General features: G+C 47.8%; 1 protein-coding gene across 10 annotated transcripts in view; it reads right to left on the bottom strand.

Moving 5' to 3' along the window:
- Positions 1 to 13,910, bottom strand: part of AGAP1 (ArfGAP with GTPase domain, ankyrin repeat and PH domain 1) — a 550,927-nt gene that overhangs the window by 315,588 nt on the left and 221,429 nt on the right. For all 10 annotated transcript variants that reach the window (XM_059928979.1, XM_059928981.1, XM_059928985.1 and 7 more), the window contains one exon: positions 9,853 to 9,987. In XM_059928979.1, coding sequence (XP_059784962.1) covers positions 9,853 to 9,987 — 135 coding nt within the window. The remainder of the gene's footprint in view (positions 1 to 9,852; positions 9,988 to 13,910) is intronic.

Below are 13,910 nucleotides of genomic sequence, written 5' to 3'. Positions count from 1 at the left end.
TGTGTCCCAAAGAAATGATAAAGGATGGAGATGCAGCTTTAGGCAAAGAGCCAACCACTGAAGCACTAATTCTAAAACAATAAATAAATGGAGGGAGGGGGTCACAAAACGTCTAATAGAGGACTGGGTCAAAAGTTGTCACAGTCACTCAACGAATGCAGTGCAAAAATCAGAAACTATTTTGCAGAAAAAGTATTTTTGTGAAAAAGGTTGTAAGACATCAGCATGCCCGAGAATCCATTTTTTCAAACACGTGGGCATCCATGTACACCCCCCTTCCCAGGCCTTAATGATAATAGCCAGTGGGTGGTGGTCTTCCGGGTGGTATTTATTTCCATATTTCATAACCTTTAAAAATCACCTCTCTCTTTTCTTTGGCAAGTCTCACAAAACCCAACTTACTCATCAAAGTTTTTACATCCGTGTCTCTTGTAGACAAATTTACAATCCACTTTTCACAGTTTACTTTTCCCCAAATCAGGGATGATCATCGATAAAGGTGTTAATGCATCCATCATTCTCCTCTTCACAAAATTTCCAATGGCTCTGCACTAAATACACAAACTAACCCCAGACTCCAGAGCCCGGTCTTTGGGGGGCCCACCATCTGCTCCAAGCCTGGCTCCCCCACTCACTCTTGGAGCCAGTGTCTGGCCAGGTTCACCTGGCAAGCGGCATGTAAAAAACACCCAAGTCCACGGAGAGAAGCTATGCTTTCTCGTATCAAAGCATCTCACAACTCACTAAAAGTCAACCTCTTTTGAGGATTACTTTGTCTTTCATGAACTGGACCAATTTGGTGCTGCTAACCTAGTGGGTAGTGGGCAGTTCCTCAGTGAGTACAGGTTACTCAAAATCTGGCTATGTCAGAAAACAGACTTGTGGTTGCCAAGGGGGAGGGCGGTGGGGGGAGGGATGGAGTGGGAGTTGGGATTAGCAGATGTGAGCTATTATATACAGAATAGATAAACAACAAGGTCCTTCCGTAGAGCACAGGGAACTATATTCAATATCCTATGATAAACCACAATGGAAAAGAATATAAAGAAAAGTGTGTGTGTGTGTGTGTGTGTGTGTGTGTGTGTGTAAACATATACACATAACTGAATATATATATATAACTGAACACATATATAACTGAATCACTTTGCAGAAACTAAACAATGTTGTAAATCAGCTACACTTCAATAAAAAAAAAATCTGGCTATGTCCATGTTCTATAAGGGAAAAAAATGTTATAAAATAAATAGAAGACTTCAAAATAACTTGGAAACATCAGCTACAGATCGTAACAACTTCTGACTATCCTAGTTAAGTAACATCTTCATATTCTTTTGATCAGAGACTCTGTGGAGGGTTAAATAGGTCAAAAAATACATCACCGTTTAATCATCTTAAAAACATTAGAAAGAGCAGAATGCCGTGGCATTATGAACAGATTATGAACAAAAATAAAAGCCATTTGTATGCATTAATGATACATCAAGCTAATTCAAGCTGGCTAAAGTCATTAAGAGGAATCCTGGGGCAAAACACAGCTCTGATGCCACAGTGCGGCAAAGTATTAAAAGAACCATTTTCTATGGCATTGATAAAATTAATTCTCTGAGCAAACGATAGGCTCTTAACGTGAAAATCAAAACACAGCACATTTACTAATAGTGTGTTTAATGGCCTCGTGTTGGTAGTGTGAGAGTTAACTCAGGCATTTCTGTGCACTTACACGAACACTGGGACCCACTCAATGCTCCCAAGGGAAGCACAGCATGACAAGTCCAGACTCAGGGTAAGAAACTGCCAGAAAAGATCCAAGCCTCTATCAACACAACATTCCACGACACCATGAGATAAAAGATGGCTTACTGTCTCTCGCTGTTTATAATATCATCAATCTTGATAAAGATTTTCAGATGACTTCTATGTTATTTTTTTAAAGAATTAAAATGCCTCTCCTTGTAATGGTTCCTTCTACTCATATCAGAAACTAGTTTAAGAATTATCATTTCACACCTGATTCCGTATCGTTAAGGCCAGTAGCTGCAGTCTGTGGAGTACGAATCACACTGATAATTTAGAAATTCCCCCCTACCTAAAAATTGTCATTTTGGAGAAGTGATTTTAAGCAAATCAGTCAATATTCCAGGGAGATACTTCCTCTTTAAAAGGAATTATCAGTGGACCTCTGGGTCCACTGAACATGATGGGAGATAAATTCTTAAAAAGGGCAACTTCTACGCAAAGAGACTCCAAATAAGGAACGAGCTGATTTCATACTGGTGACAATAATCATGCTTTAAAACACTTGAGTTATTCAAGGTTCATCACCTCTTAGCCCGGATTGCTCGGTGCAGGCCAGTCACAGGTCCCACCTTGACACACTCCCCACCTGGTCACCGTGTTGGGAAGATCTGGTTACAGATCACGTGCCAGACGCACCGGGCTCATCTGGAACACATGTGTTGAAAACTTCCCACCCCTAAGAACTTTTGAGCTCAAAGAGTTTTTTCTAAAAACAGTAAAGTAACTCAAAAGTTCTTCTATTTCGCTTTTGTTTTTGTTACCTCTGAGAATACAGTTTACTACACCAAGTGTTGCTATTTTACTTCTGGCATTCATTCATTACTTCGATTTGTGATTTAACCCTGTTACAGAGAAAGCTTCCCTGGTTAAGAAATTCACTGCATTTGAAAATGCATATATAAGCGGTATTGACAATGTCATGTTTCATAAAAATAGTTAGTATAAATCATTTACACACTTTCTCACCCAGACATAAACGAGGGTTACAGAACAAGGAGAACCACCTCCCCAAGCCTACACATCCTTAATCACTCCACCCATGCCCCCTCCACTCACAGGCTCAATCAAAAGTCTACTTAGTGCTGGGGATATTTTCCGTTTGGTGAGAGATGATCCGCGATGGGCCAGGTATGGCTCTTTTGGAAACAACTCGCAGATTCTAATTTCCAGGAAATGAGACCACGTTAAAAGCTACCAGGCAGGGACAGCCAAAGACACCTGTGGCTAATGATGACATCAGGGCAGCTGCAAAACCAGGGTCAAGACCGCCTTGTAAGACTTCACCAGTTAACTTGAGAGGAACCTGATGACTGTTTTCCTTTTCTTTTGTCCCCCACCTTAGCATCACCACGTGAGTGCTACGTAAGACTTAGGCAGGTAACTTTTTTCACGTCATCCCTGTTCTTGGGAAGTTTTAAACCAGTAAACCCCTTTAAAAAGTGTAATTTTTAAGCAGCTGAACCTTTTTTGCCCCATCCTAATACACACTAACCAACCATCTGTCCCAGGAAGTCCTGCACATACAACTTTCCACTGCAAAGAGGGCAGTGAGAGTGGGCGGGGTGGGTGTGGGAGCAGTGACGGTGATGGGCACAGAGGTGCAGTGAAAACGGAAAATGGACACGCGGGCCTGACACCAGCCGTACGATGTGACTTTAGGAAGCCAACCCCTCAGAGAACATGGCTCCCAACCACAAATCAGGGCTCATAAGATCTACAACCTCACATCATAAGCCCTTACGCTGCGATATAAACATTCCTCGTTACTACAAATGATAAAGGAAAGTACATGTTAACAGATACTTAATGACACTTGACTTAATTAGTTCACCTTTTCAATATATATTAAATGCCAAATGGACACACGTGGCTTGCTTTTGAACATGAAAAAGCTTATCTTTGAAAGTACTCTTTTGGAAAAGAAGAAAAAAAAAAATATATATATATATATAAAACAGTAAATTGGCTCCAATCTAATCTCTAACATCATAAAAAAGGGAGAAAAACAACATTAACACTACAAATAACAAAAGAGGCCGCCCCGCCGGTGAAAATTAAGCTGGTTCCAGGAAAGAATGGAATAGGCCTGACACATCCCTCAACAGGACGAACAGAAGACTGTGATGTGAGCAAGACAAAACGGTGCCAGATGATGCCACACTGGGGAGAAAAGCCCAGAAGACTGCTTACACTTAATGATGCCCTAACACATGCAATTAGGTTGCACAAACTGGGCTCATTAATACAGCGACCCTTGTACTGGACACTCCTGTAATTAGGGCCAAGCAGCTGCAGATGTTTCATGTGAAAGGTGATTCTCTGTACATCAGGGTTTCAGTCTTTGGAAGCAAAGGCTGGAAAGCAAACTGAGGCTGTGTGCGGTGCCACAGGACCCTGGGCAGGCCGGCGATCTCTCGGGGCTCAGGCATCGGCATGAGGGAGCTGACCCCCGGCAGGTGTGAAGCCCAAGTAGAACAGCTTCTACGAAAGCGCTTTCCAGAATGTTGACTGCAGCACAAATCTGAAGAGCTGGGGTGGGGTGAATTGGGAGATTGGGACTGACATATATACACTACCATGTGTAAAACAGATAGCTAAGGGGAACCTACTGTATAGCACAGGGAACTCAGCTAGGTGCTCTGTGGTGACTCAGATGGGTGGGATGGGGAGGGGGGGTGGGAGGGAGGTCCAAGAGGGAGGGGATATGGGGATGTATGTCTACATAGAGCTGATTCACTTCATTGTACAGCAGAAACTAACATAACACTGTAAAGCAACTATACCCCCAATTAAAAAAAAAAAAAAAAGAAAGAAAGAGCTGGGTGATGGTGTCAAAAGACTGACATGAATCTTCCTAGGACGGGGACTGCTATAGATAAATGCCCACCCCCAGGACAACTGGAGGAGAAGCCCCAGTAAGCAGAAGGTCTAGCAATAGGCAGACAGAGACCTTCAAACGCTATTGCCCAGCTTTTCCAACCACATGCACCTAAAACTAAATTGTTTCTTTTAATATAAATAAAGCAGATCCATCCTAGAACAAAAGGTCTCCCACATGAGATCACTAAACTATCCCTGACAAACAACCCAGTGACAAAATCCAGCAGCCTTGGGGAGAATTAAGCAGGATGGCAATCTGCAATTTATCTACATCTTGGTCTATATGGATGTTGAGCTGGTCCACCAATTACTGTCAGAGCAAAATTTTGCAGGTAGGTTTCCTACTGTTCAATGAATACAAGCTTAAGAAGTTAAACCTTTAGTGGGGAGTATGCCTTAACGTGTATAATAGAATGCTTTGAATTAGGATTTAACAAATGACTACAACTTTAGAATGTATGTGCAAGAACATTAAATTCTGCGTACAACTGATGCTGGGAGGAAAAACAGAACATCCTATATATAAAACAATACTGTTTACGATTCATATAAATCTACATCAACTCATTCTGGGGGCGGGGGAGGGAGCGAGGGGGGAGGGAAGGAGGGAGGGGAAGGGCATAAAGCAGCTTAAATAAGGGAAAGACAAAATGGTGTTCTGTACCACCAGCTGGTTCTACTTCGCATTCTGTATAAAGGGAAGCCACTCTTCTTTAGGTATCAGAGATCTTTAAAATATGCAAGCCAGATGCCATAGTTTAAAAATTATAAAATATACCGCTGAAACCTTAGGGGTCCATCAGCTCTCTTCCACAAAACGCCAAAACAAACAAAAAAACGGATCCTCCCCCCTCCCTAGGCTAAGATAACTGTTCTGTGACACAAATCTCTATGCTCATCCCATGTCCATCACACACCACTGTCACTCTCGGCAAGACAAGCTACAAACACAGACACCCGATATAGGTGAAATATTTAAAACTGTTCAGAGGGTGACTAAAATCCACAATTTCCAAAACCCAACCCCAGGAAACTAAAATCATGGCTGCTCTATCGTGAAGACTTTCTTGCTCCCGAGATGGCGCATGTAACCCTCCAAGGGGCACTTGCACCACCCACACCAATGACTTTTCACTACCTTTAAGCCCTGCTTGGTCTTCTGAGGGAAGAATTTACTTTTGTCGTTAAGTGGTGTTTATTTTAGGTTATCACTGAACGTCTCGCTTGAAAACTCCCCCCAGCAACGCCACCTTCCTTTACCTGCCCAGGGGCTGAACTAGAACGCCATGAAAGACGTGCTCACTGCAAGGGCTCTGGCCACTCAGACCTGGTTCCTTTATAGAAAGTGACACTTTTCTTTTAAAAAAAAAGAAAAGAAAAAAAAAATTACAGCACCAGAGAAACGACACCTGCCGAGAATGAACTTTATTTGCTGCAATCCTGTTTCTGCATGTATCCAGGCCCTAATCTGGACAAATGACCAGGGACTTTCAAAAAATTGAATGCCAAACACAGAAATCACTGTAATATTAAAAATACAACAACCTGCAGTTCCTCTCCCAGACATGGCCGGGGGCAAACCAAGCAGCACAGAATGGGACTGGGAGACACGGGGTGGGCCCCAGGCAGCCCACAGGGGCCCCAAGCCCCGTAGGGCCCTTCTGGGAACCCAGACAAAGAGATGGGTAAGCAGGCCCCAAGCCAGATTCAGCTGCCCAGATCAAGTAAAAAGCAGTGAGTGTATTAATTCTCGAAAGGTGAATCCGGCGTACAGGAACCCCCTGTGCGGGCCAGATCTTTCTGCCCCACAAGCTACACAAACTAAGAAGCAGAGGGCGACCCCAGGCTGTCGAGCAGGGGCGACGGAAAGCACCCTAGTCCGGCACTACCTCTTCTCCGCCCCCGGGTAAGATGCCGCCTGCATTTCTGGGTGACTGTTCCAAGTTTATCTTCCCTGCTGGACTTTCACTTCACCAAGGCAGGGGCCCTGACTGTGCTTCCTGGCACGAGGAAGGCTGGTGCTCAACTAAGGGAATGAATGAACGAACGCAACAACCAACCTACTTCACTTCCTTCCTCGAGAAGCTAACAGAGAACCTCCCTCCTGAATCACCTTCCAGGAGATATGTGACAACTACACCAGCAAAACCATCCTGTTTCTCCATTACTTTCACATTCTGTCTTCTGCTTTAGGACAGTTAAAGCAGCAAAGACTAAGGTCCCTGGTCTCTTACAAAGTAAAGCTGGGCAGCCGGCTGATCGGGAGCTCGGCCTGCAGGAGCAGGTGGAGGTCGGAGCTGGGGTAACACACCAGGTCTGGATGCTTCTTTGATCGATAAGCTAATGGTTACACAGAAGTCACATGCTTTTTAAAAAATTCTTTCTACCATGCAAAGATATAAAAAGTACACAAATAAAAGTAAGCCTTAGGGCATAGAGAAAGCCCTGAAGTCAAAAAAGAAATCCAGATATACCAAGCCCGTGAGTGGGCAGTGAACCTGTGCAGTGAACGTGTAACCTGCCCCCAGCCTGCCCCGGGTATGTGGGCAAGACCCAGATGCTCTGTTTTAATGACAAAATGGTTAAGGCTCTAGGCTCCCGGCTCCCAGGACTGGGGTCCAATCCACGCGAGTACCTTTGGTCAAGCTACGTGACTTTTCTGAGCCCTGAGTTCTTTAGCTAGAAACCTTCCAAGTTTTTTGGTTTTTTTTTTTTCTTCCCTTGAAGATTAAAATGAATGGTTATTGCTAATGATTTCCAAGTACTGAGTATATTCCCTATTTGGTTAACCACTACTTTTACCACTAACAATTCAAGACTCTACGATTAACAAATAAAAATGTTTACCGTCTAATTACCACATAAAATATGCAGAGTAACCCCAATTTTATTTTAGAAACTTAACCTTCATGTAAATAAAAATATTTTAAGAATAAAATCACAATAGTCACAGATGTTGCAGTATCATGGATGTTATTCCCTTTGCAGACTCTGTACAATCCAAATACTCAACGGGAATGTATCGTTTCTAAAATAGTAACAAAATGTTCTGGAAATCTCGCAAGCCTGTGAGAACTCACACTTCGAGTTTCATATGGTTCACCGGTGGAATCACTGAGGAGCTGTCACAGCAAGGAAACACTGGTATTTTAACCAATGACTTTTGGAAAGGTCCTTCCTCCTCGCGCTCCCCTTGCCAGCTTCCAGCTCGAGGATGACAGAGAAGTGCCCCCAGCACACTGGCGCCTGCCCACTGCCTCGGATACTCTGGGCGCTGGGCAGGGAAGCTCCGTGGCTTGTCATCCCTGAGTACTAGTTAATTTACTATGTATAAGACGAGTTCATTTATTTATGGAAAGTTCACATTTGGAAACCTCCATCAACGCACAAGGAAAGCAATCACTGTGGAGAAGAAACTCATCCATGCAACTAAATGCCGATCCTCTACGTCAGGGATGGGCAGGCTTTCTGTAAAAGGCCACAGAGTATGTCAGGCTTTCTTGGCCAAAAGGTCCCGCTGGAACCACTCAACTCTGCGGCAACACCCAAGAGCAGCCCAGCCCACCCCTCCCGCAGCCTGTAAACAGAAAAGTCTGTTTATAGAAACAGGCTGTTGGCCAGATTAGGCCCCTGGGCCCTAGTTTGGAGACCTTTCATCTGTTAATACTCCGCTTTAACCATCACCGGGGTTTCCACTATTCGGGGCACACGGCGACCTTGCCCGCTGGAGCCCAACCCCTCGGGAGCGCCCCACACGCTTCCCTGCATCATTCTTCACGGTGTCACTAACGTTCAAGGAGCTGCAGATACTGGCCCTGAACGGCTTTCAAGTGGGGTCTGCTGCCCAGCACGGGTGCGCAGGGCCCGAGGAGGCCCACGTAAACGTGCGGTGAAGGACAAAGGGGGCGCAGAGCCCTGGGGACTGGGGGCTGTTCTCGGCAGACCCCTGAGCTGGGAGAGGTAGTCAGGAATGTGGCGTACAGGGAGACTAAATAGGATAAATGTGCTGAAAAACAGAAAAGGCCGGTAATTATCTGGGAGGCGGATAAGAGGAAAGAGCTGGCCAGCTTAGAAAAGGAACTGGCTGCTAAGGAAAGCGGAAGAAAATGCAAAGTTAAAAAATGGACACAATCTTTGAAATTTAGTAAAATGGCAAGAGTGTGGAATTCCTATAATTTCCTCTGAAAGCTCGTTTGGACATTTTTTTAAAAAGCATAACCTGCCCGCTTTGGGGAAGTGCTGGGAGCACCGCATCATTACTGCTCCTCCTGGCATTAACCGTCTCCCCGGGGCAAGGCCTCCACGACCCCAGGAGCAAGGGCAGCCTCCAAGCAGACCCAGCCTGTCTGCCCTGCTCAGCCCCCAGCAAGCCCCGGCGCAGAGCTGGGGATGCAGAGGTAGGTTCAAACCAGATTAACCCACAAGAGGAGGGGGCCTAGGATTTATGCCCCACGGCTCCCATCAGAAACAGAATCCTCTGCCGGGAGGATCCTTCTCCCGGGTCTTTGATGCTAACCTACCCCAGACCCTCCCCGATCCCACCAGACCAGAGACCACCTTCCCTGCTACAGACCCCCCCCCCCACCTCCCGCTCATCCCCACCCGCTGTCTCCCCCGCCCTCCCGGCCTGACGTCTGCCATCACAGTTGTGTACGGGGGGACCCTCTGCTCCGCCAGGAGAATTTCCCGCCTGAGGGGTGGGTGTCCTGGAGGTGAAGGGTCAGGAAGGAGGCAAAGATGAGACACAATTCCCAAATGCTGGCGCTCACGCCCAGCCACCGGTCCTAAGGCGTAGTTACTTCCGGCCAACCGTGACTCTCTCTCCTTTCTGCTTACTCTCCGCCAAACCTAACATGAAATATTTAAACCTTTTTCTTTTAAATGGGGCTGAATAAAGAGCGAGCATCTCCAATGAGGCAGAAATGATGCGTGTGTACGTCTGACACGCCCTGTGCATAAATAACCACTTGAGAAGTGCTTCATCCTGTGCACAAAGACGTCACCAACGGTACACACGGGACTGTTCTAGGGTGGGTGCTCAGTGCACCCCCTGAACGCAACCCGGGGCTGAGGGTCCCCTCCTTGTAGGCAGCGCTCGGGGTCACGTCATCCGCGTGGACCAGTGACCGCTGTGAGGTGAACGGATGCTGCACGCACAGCTTGAGTACTTACCGTCCTGGAAGACCCTCTCCACGTTCAGCCCGTACGTGGCGCACGTCTCGTAGTACGTGCACCTCTTGAGGTCGCTGGAGAGCTTCCGCGCCCTGGCGTCGTCGATGACCCGCGGGTTGGTGGAGCTGATGGCATCTGCAACAGACCGACAAGAAGCGGCGACATGGTGACCACGAGCGGCCGGGGGACGTCCCGCCACTCACGGCCCCCAGGAGCTCAAAACCTGCCCCACGCTCGGCACTGCTGGGATTCTTTTCAGGACCTGGAGTTTTCAAAACATCGTTTATCCCCAAAATAATCATCCCAGACACCACAACGACCAGCTGTTTCAGAGGATCCTGCTTCTGAATATGAAATAAAAGAATGTCCCCAAAGACCAGAAGGAAAGGGTAAGAGTTAAATGTGGCTCCAGAGGAAAATGCTTCAACAAGGAAAACCACACGGTCACTACGTGCGATGACCTTCTCGGCACACGGCACCCGGGAAACACACGCCCTCCATCTGCCCGCTGGACACATGCTCATGCAGCCCTGCTGGGTGCCTGGCCCTGTTCTAGGCACAGGGATGCCCCTCAGGGAACAAGAGGGACAAAAATCTGTGCTCTCAAAGAGGGGACATTAGGTCAGCTGGGGAGGGAGGCAGGAAATAAGTAAAACAGAAACGAGGAAGGACGATGGGTGTAGGATGGGATGTAGGGTAGGAGCTGGGTCACAGGGCAGGGGTCAGAGAAGCCACACCTGCAGCAGGTGGCGGGTGGGGGAGGGTGCCTGGGGCAGGGGGCGGCAGAGCGCCTAGCATTTAAGGGGGACCCAAGGGCGAGGCAGGAGTGGGAGGGGGCCTGGGGCACTGGAGGGGGTGTCGCAGACTAGTGTGCGAACCACGTTGGCTCTTAACAGATGGCTCGGGTGGGGGACTTCCCAGGTGGTCCAGTGGTTGGGACTTCGCCTTCCAAGGCAGGGGGTGCGGGTTCGATCCCTGGTCGGGGAGCTGAGATCCCACATGCCTCGGGGCCAAAAAAAACCAGAACATAAAATAGAAGCAATACTGTAGCAAATTCAATAAAGACTTTAAAAGTGGTCCACGTCAAAAAAAAAAAAAAAAAAAAAAAAAAAAGATGGCTCGGGTGGGAGACACCCCCCACCTCCTTCAGGACCTGTGTACAGATGGGGGCATCTGAGCCGCGAAACACATGTCAGGCACCAGCCACTAGTCTCCTAATAAAAAGAAATGCAGCCCCTTTCTTTTTTTCAGCTCCGCATCCACGAGGCCCCCTCCCCGTCCCCGTTCATTCTGTTACTACCGAGTAACTGGGGGGCCCCCACACGCCCCGCACACAGGACCAGAGGGCGGGCTGAGACGTCCCGGCCGGCGTGCTACCCCGCGACAACACACACTTTACAGGGGCTGCTCCTGACGCGGAATTTTCCCCGAGGGCGTGAAAGCTGCTGAGTTACAGGAAACACTCAACGACTCTCTAGCCAAAAACCCGCCAACGGGATTTTCTGTACTAGTCCGGGGAACAGCAAGCAGTGTAAGTCACACAAGACAGTGACAACCTTTTAAATGTTTGCTGTTGCACAGGAAGTGCAGGAGGCACTCCAATTTCTGGAAGAAGTAAACAAAAGGGACATCTTGAGGGAATCATTGATTTTTTCCCCTCTTTCTCTTTTCCTTACGCCCTATTTTTTCTTTTTTTCCTAGCCCCATGGAATAGGTTTAACCGATAGTTCTGAATCACTTCTAGGGAAACTAACTATGATTCAGGACCCTTCCCCTGACAATGACCGGAGCCACCTCAAATAGATGTTCCAGAACATTCCCTGGCAGGGCCTGTTAGAGGGATTTCTTCAAACAGTATCTCGTCCTGTCTTCTTATCTTACAGAATAAGAAATCTGACTTGGATTTCATAACACTTAAGGAAAAGAAGTTTTTTTTTTTAAGGTGTAAACATCTTTTAAGAAAACAGGAGAAAAAAAGTTAGAAACCCAGAATTTTCCAGTGCTTTGGTATAAACTAGAAAATATACACCACAGAGCATGAATCCAGCTTCAGATTTATCCTGACCCCGTAATCCCCCAGTCCCTCCTTCCCCGGTGGGTGCCCACTCATTTCTGTCCCATCTCAGCTTCCTTCCAAGATAACGTTGTCACGTGTCAGAAACAGACCCTACACTTGAATGCTCTTCTAGTCTTACTTTTCATTCCTCTTGTGACTCTGCATCTTTTTACAGCTCGGGCTTCGCCCTCAAATCAATGTGATCTTCAAGTCTTTAAAACAGATGTTTAAGGACATCACACCATCACCTCGTCCTCCTGGAAGCATCCTCCAGCTCCCCGACGGTACCCGGCAGAGAACACGTCCTCCCACCTCTGGGTAGGGCCCCACACCCCACGTATCCTTCAGGAATTATCTTGACTCTTCTTCATCTTCTCCATCCCGTAATCTCCTACCTCGAGGCCACCAGCTGCAACCAGCTGGGAGGGAAATCTGAGATCCCCTCACCCGTTGTCTCTGGCACCCCACGCAGCCTGTACAGGAGCGGGACAAGCGTGGCTTCACAGAAAGCGAAAGGAGCTAATGGTACCTAGGGGTGGAACCTTCCAGAAGCCCACACTCACTCCACCTTCCTGCCATGGGGGCTTCTAGGGTGCTCTGGGAATTAGGGGTCTGGTTGATGACCAAGAGGAGCCCTCAGGTGAGGACTGTCCCTAATTGATAACATTCCCGTCCTGCTCCTTTGGGACATGGCTTTGCTGAAGTCCAAACACGTCTCACAAATGAGTATGAGGGGACAGTGAACAAGCCCTCCATCAGTGCTCCCAGGTGCTCGCTGGGTGCAAGCTCCCAGATGTACCTTGCAGGTACATGGCCCTCAACCGACAGACGCTTATAAAACTAGAGAGAATAAAAGGCGGTCAGTTTCTCCACATCAGGGCTTCCCCAGAGCCTCTGCGGAGCCATCCCCAGGCCTCCCTGAGACACAGACCATCCACCATCCCGGTGGGAGGTGAAGATGTGCCTTCCTTCAGCTGGGGCGGGAGACACAGAGGCTGCACTTATCTCCAAGGTCAGGAACAGGGAGAGATACGCATCTGCAGTCCCAGCAGGACCTCAGGAAAGCTGGCCACGTGTGGAAATATCAGGAACAAAAGCAACCACGAACTCGACACTGCTGTGCCCACGGATGCCCCCACTGCCTTACGGGATTTCCTCCCTTCAAGGCCTGGTAGCGTCAAGGTCAACAGCAGCCTGGAGGGAGTGATGCGGGGTTTGCAGGGACCCCAGACCCGCCACTCCTACTACCCAAAACACTGCTGTGTAGGAAAGACGACAAACTGATCAAATTACCTTTCTGGCCTGGATTGAAAACCTACCTGCCCTTCATCCCGGTGAGTCCTCCGCAGAAAGGCATTCTGCATCCTGAACACAGACCCCCCGAACCCAGGCGGCTGGTAAGGAGCTGCCCATACAGACCCTGCTTTGGCTCAGAAATGCCCTCGGTAGGCCTGCAGGAAGAGGCGCTTACTGGAAATTAACTGCCTCCATGTCGATTTCAAGGCAGCTTGAAGCAAGGTCTGCTTCAGACGAGCTGCCCACTATAAAGTATTACGTATTAAGAATTTTCAGGAGGCCAACTCAAATATGCCAATTCTGTACGTCCGAACAAGAACCAAGGGCTTTTTACTGGCGCGCCTTGTCTCCCGGTGACCACTAGAGGGCACTTTGGGCGTAAAAAACCTCTCAGGTCCCATGTTGGTCTAAATCCACCTCTGCTCTGAAGGTTTCAGGTGTGAGACTGCTGACCACGACATATATGCTATAAAAAAAAAAAAAAAAAAAAAAAAAAAAAAAAAAAGGAGGCGGGACTTCCCTGGTGGCGCAGTGGTTAAGAATCCGCCTGCCAATGCAGGGGACACGGGTTCGAGCCCCGGGCCGGGAAGATCCCACATGCCGCGGAGCAACTAAGCCCATGCATCATAACTGCTGAGCCTGCGCTCTAGAGCTCATGAGCCACAACTACTGAGCCCGCGCGCCACAGCTACTGAGCCTGCGCGCC

Source organism: Balaenoptera ricei, chromosome 7, assembly GCF_028023285.1.
Source record: "Balaenoptera ricei isolate mBalRic1 chromosome 7, mBalRic1.hap2, whole genome shotgun sequence".
NCBI lineage: Eukaryota > Metazoa > Chordata > Mammalia > Artiodactyla > Balaenopteridae > Balaenoptera > Balaenoptera ricei.
This window is presented reverse-complemented; position numbering and strand designations above follow the sequence as displayed.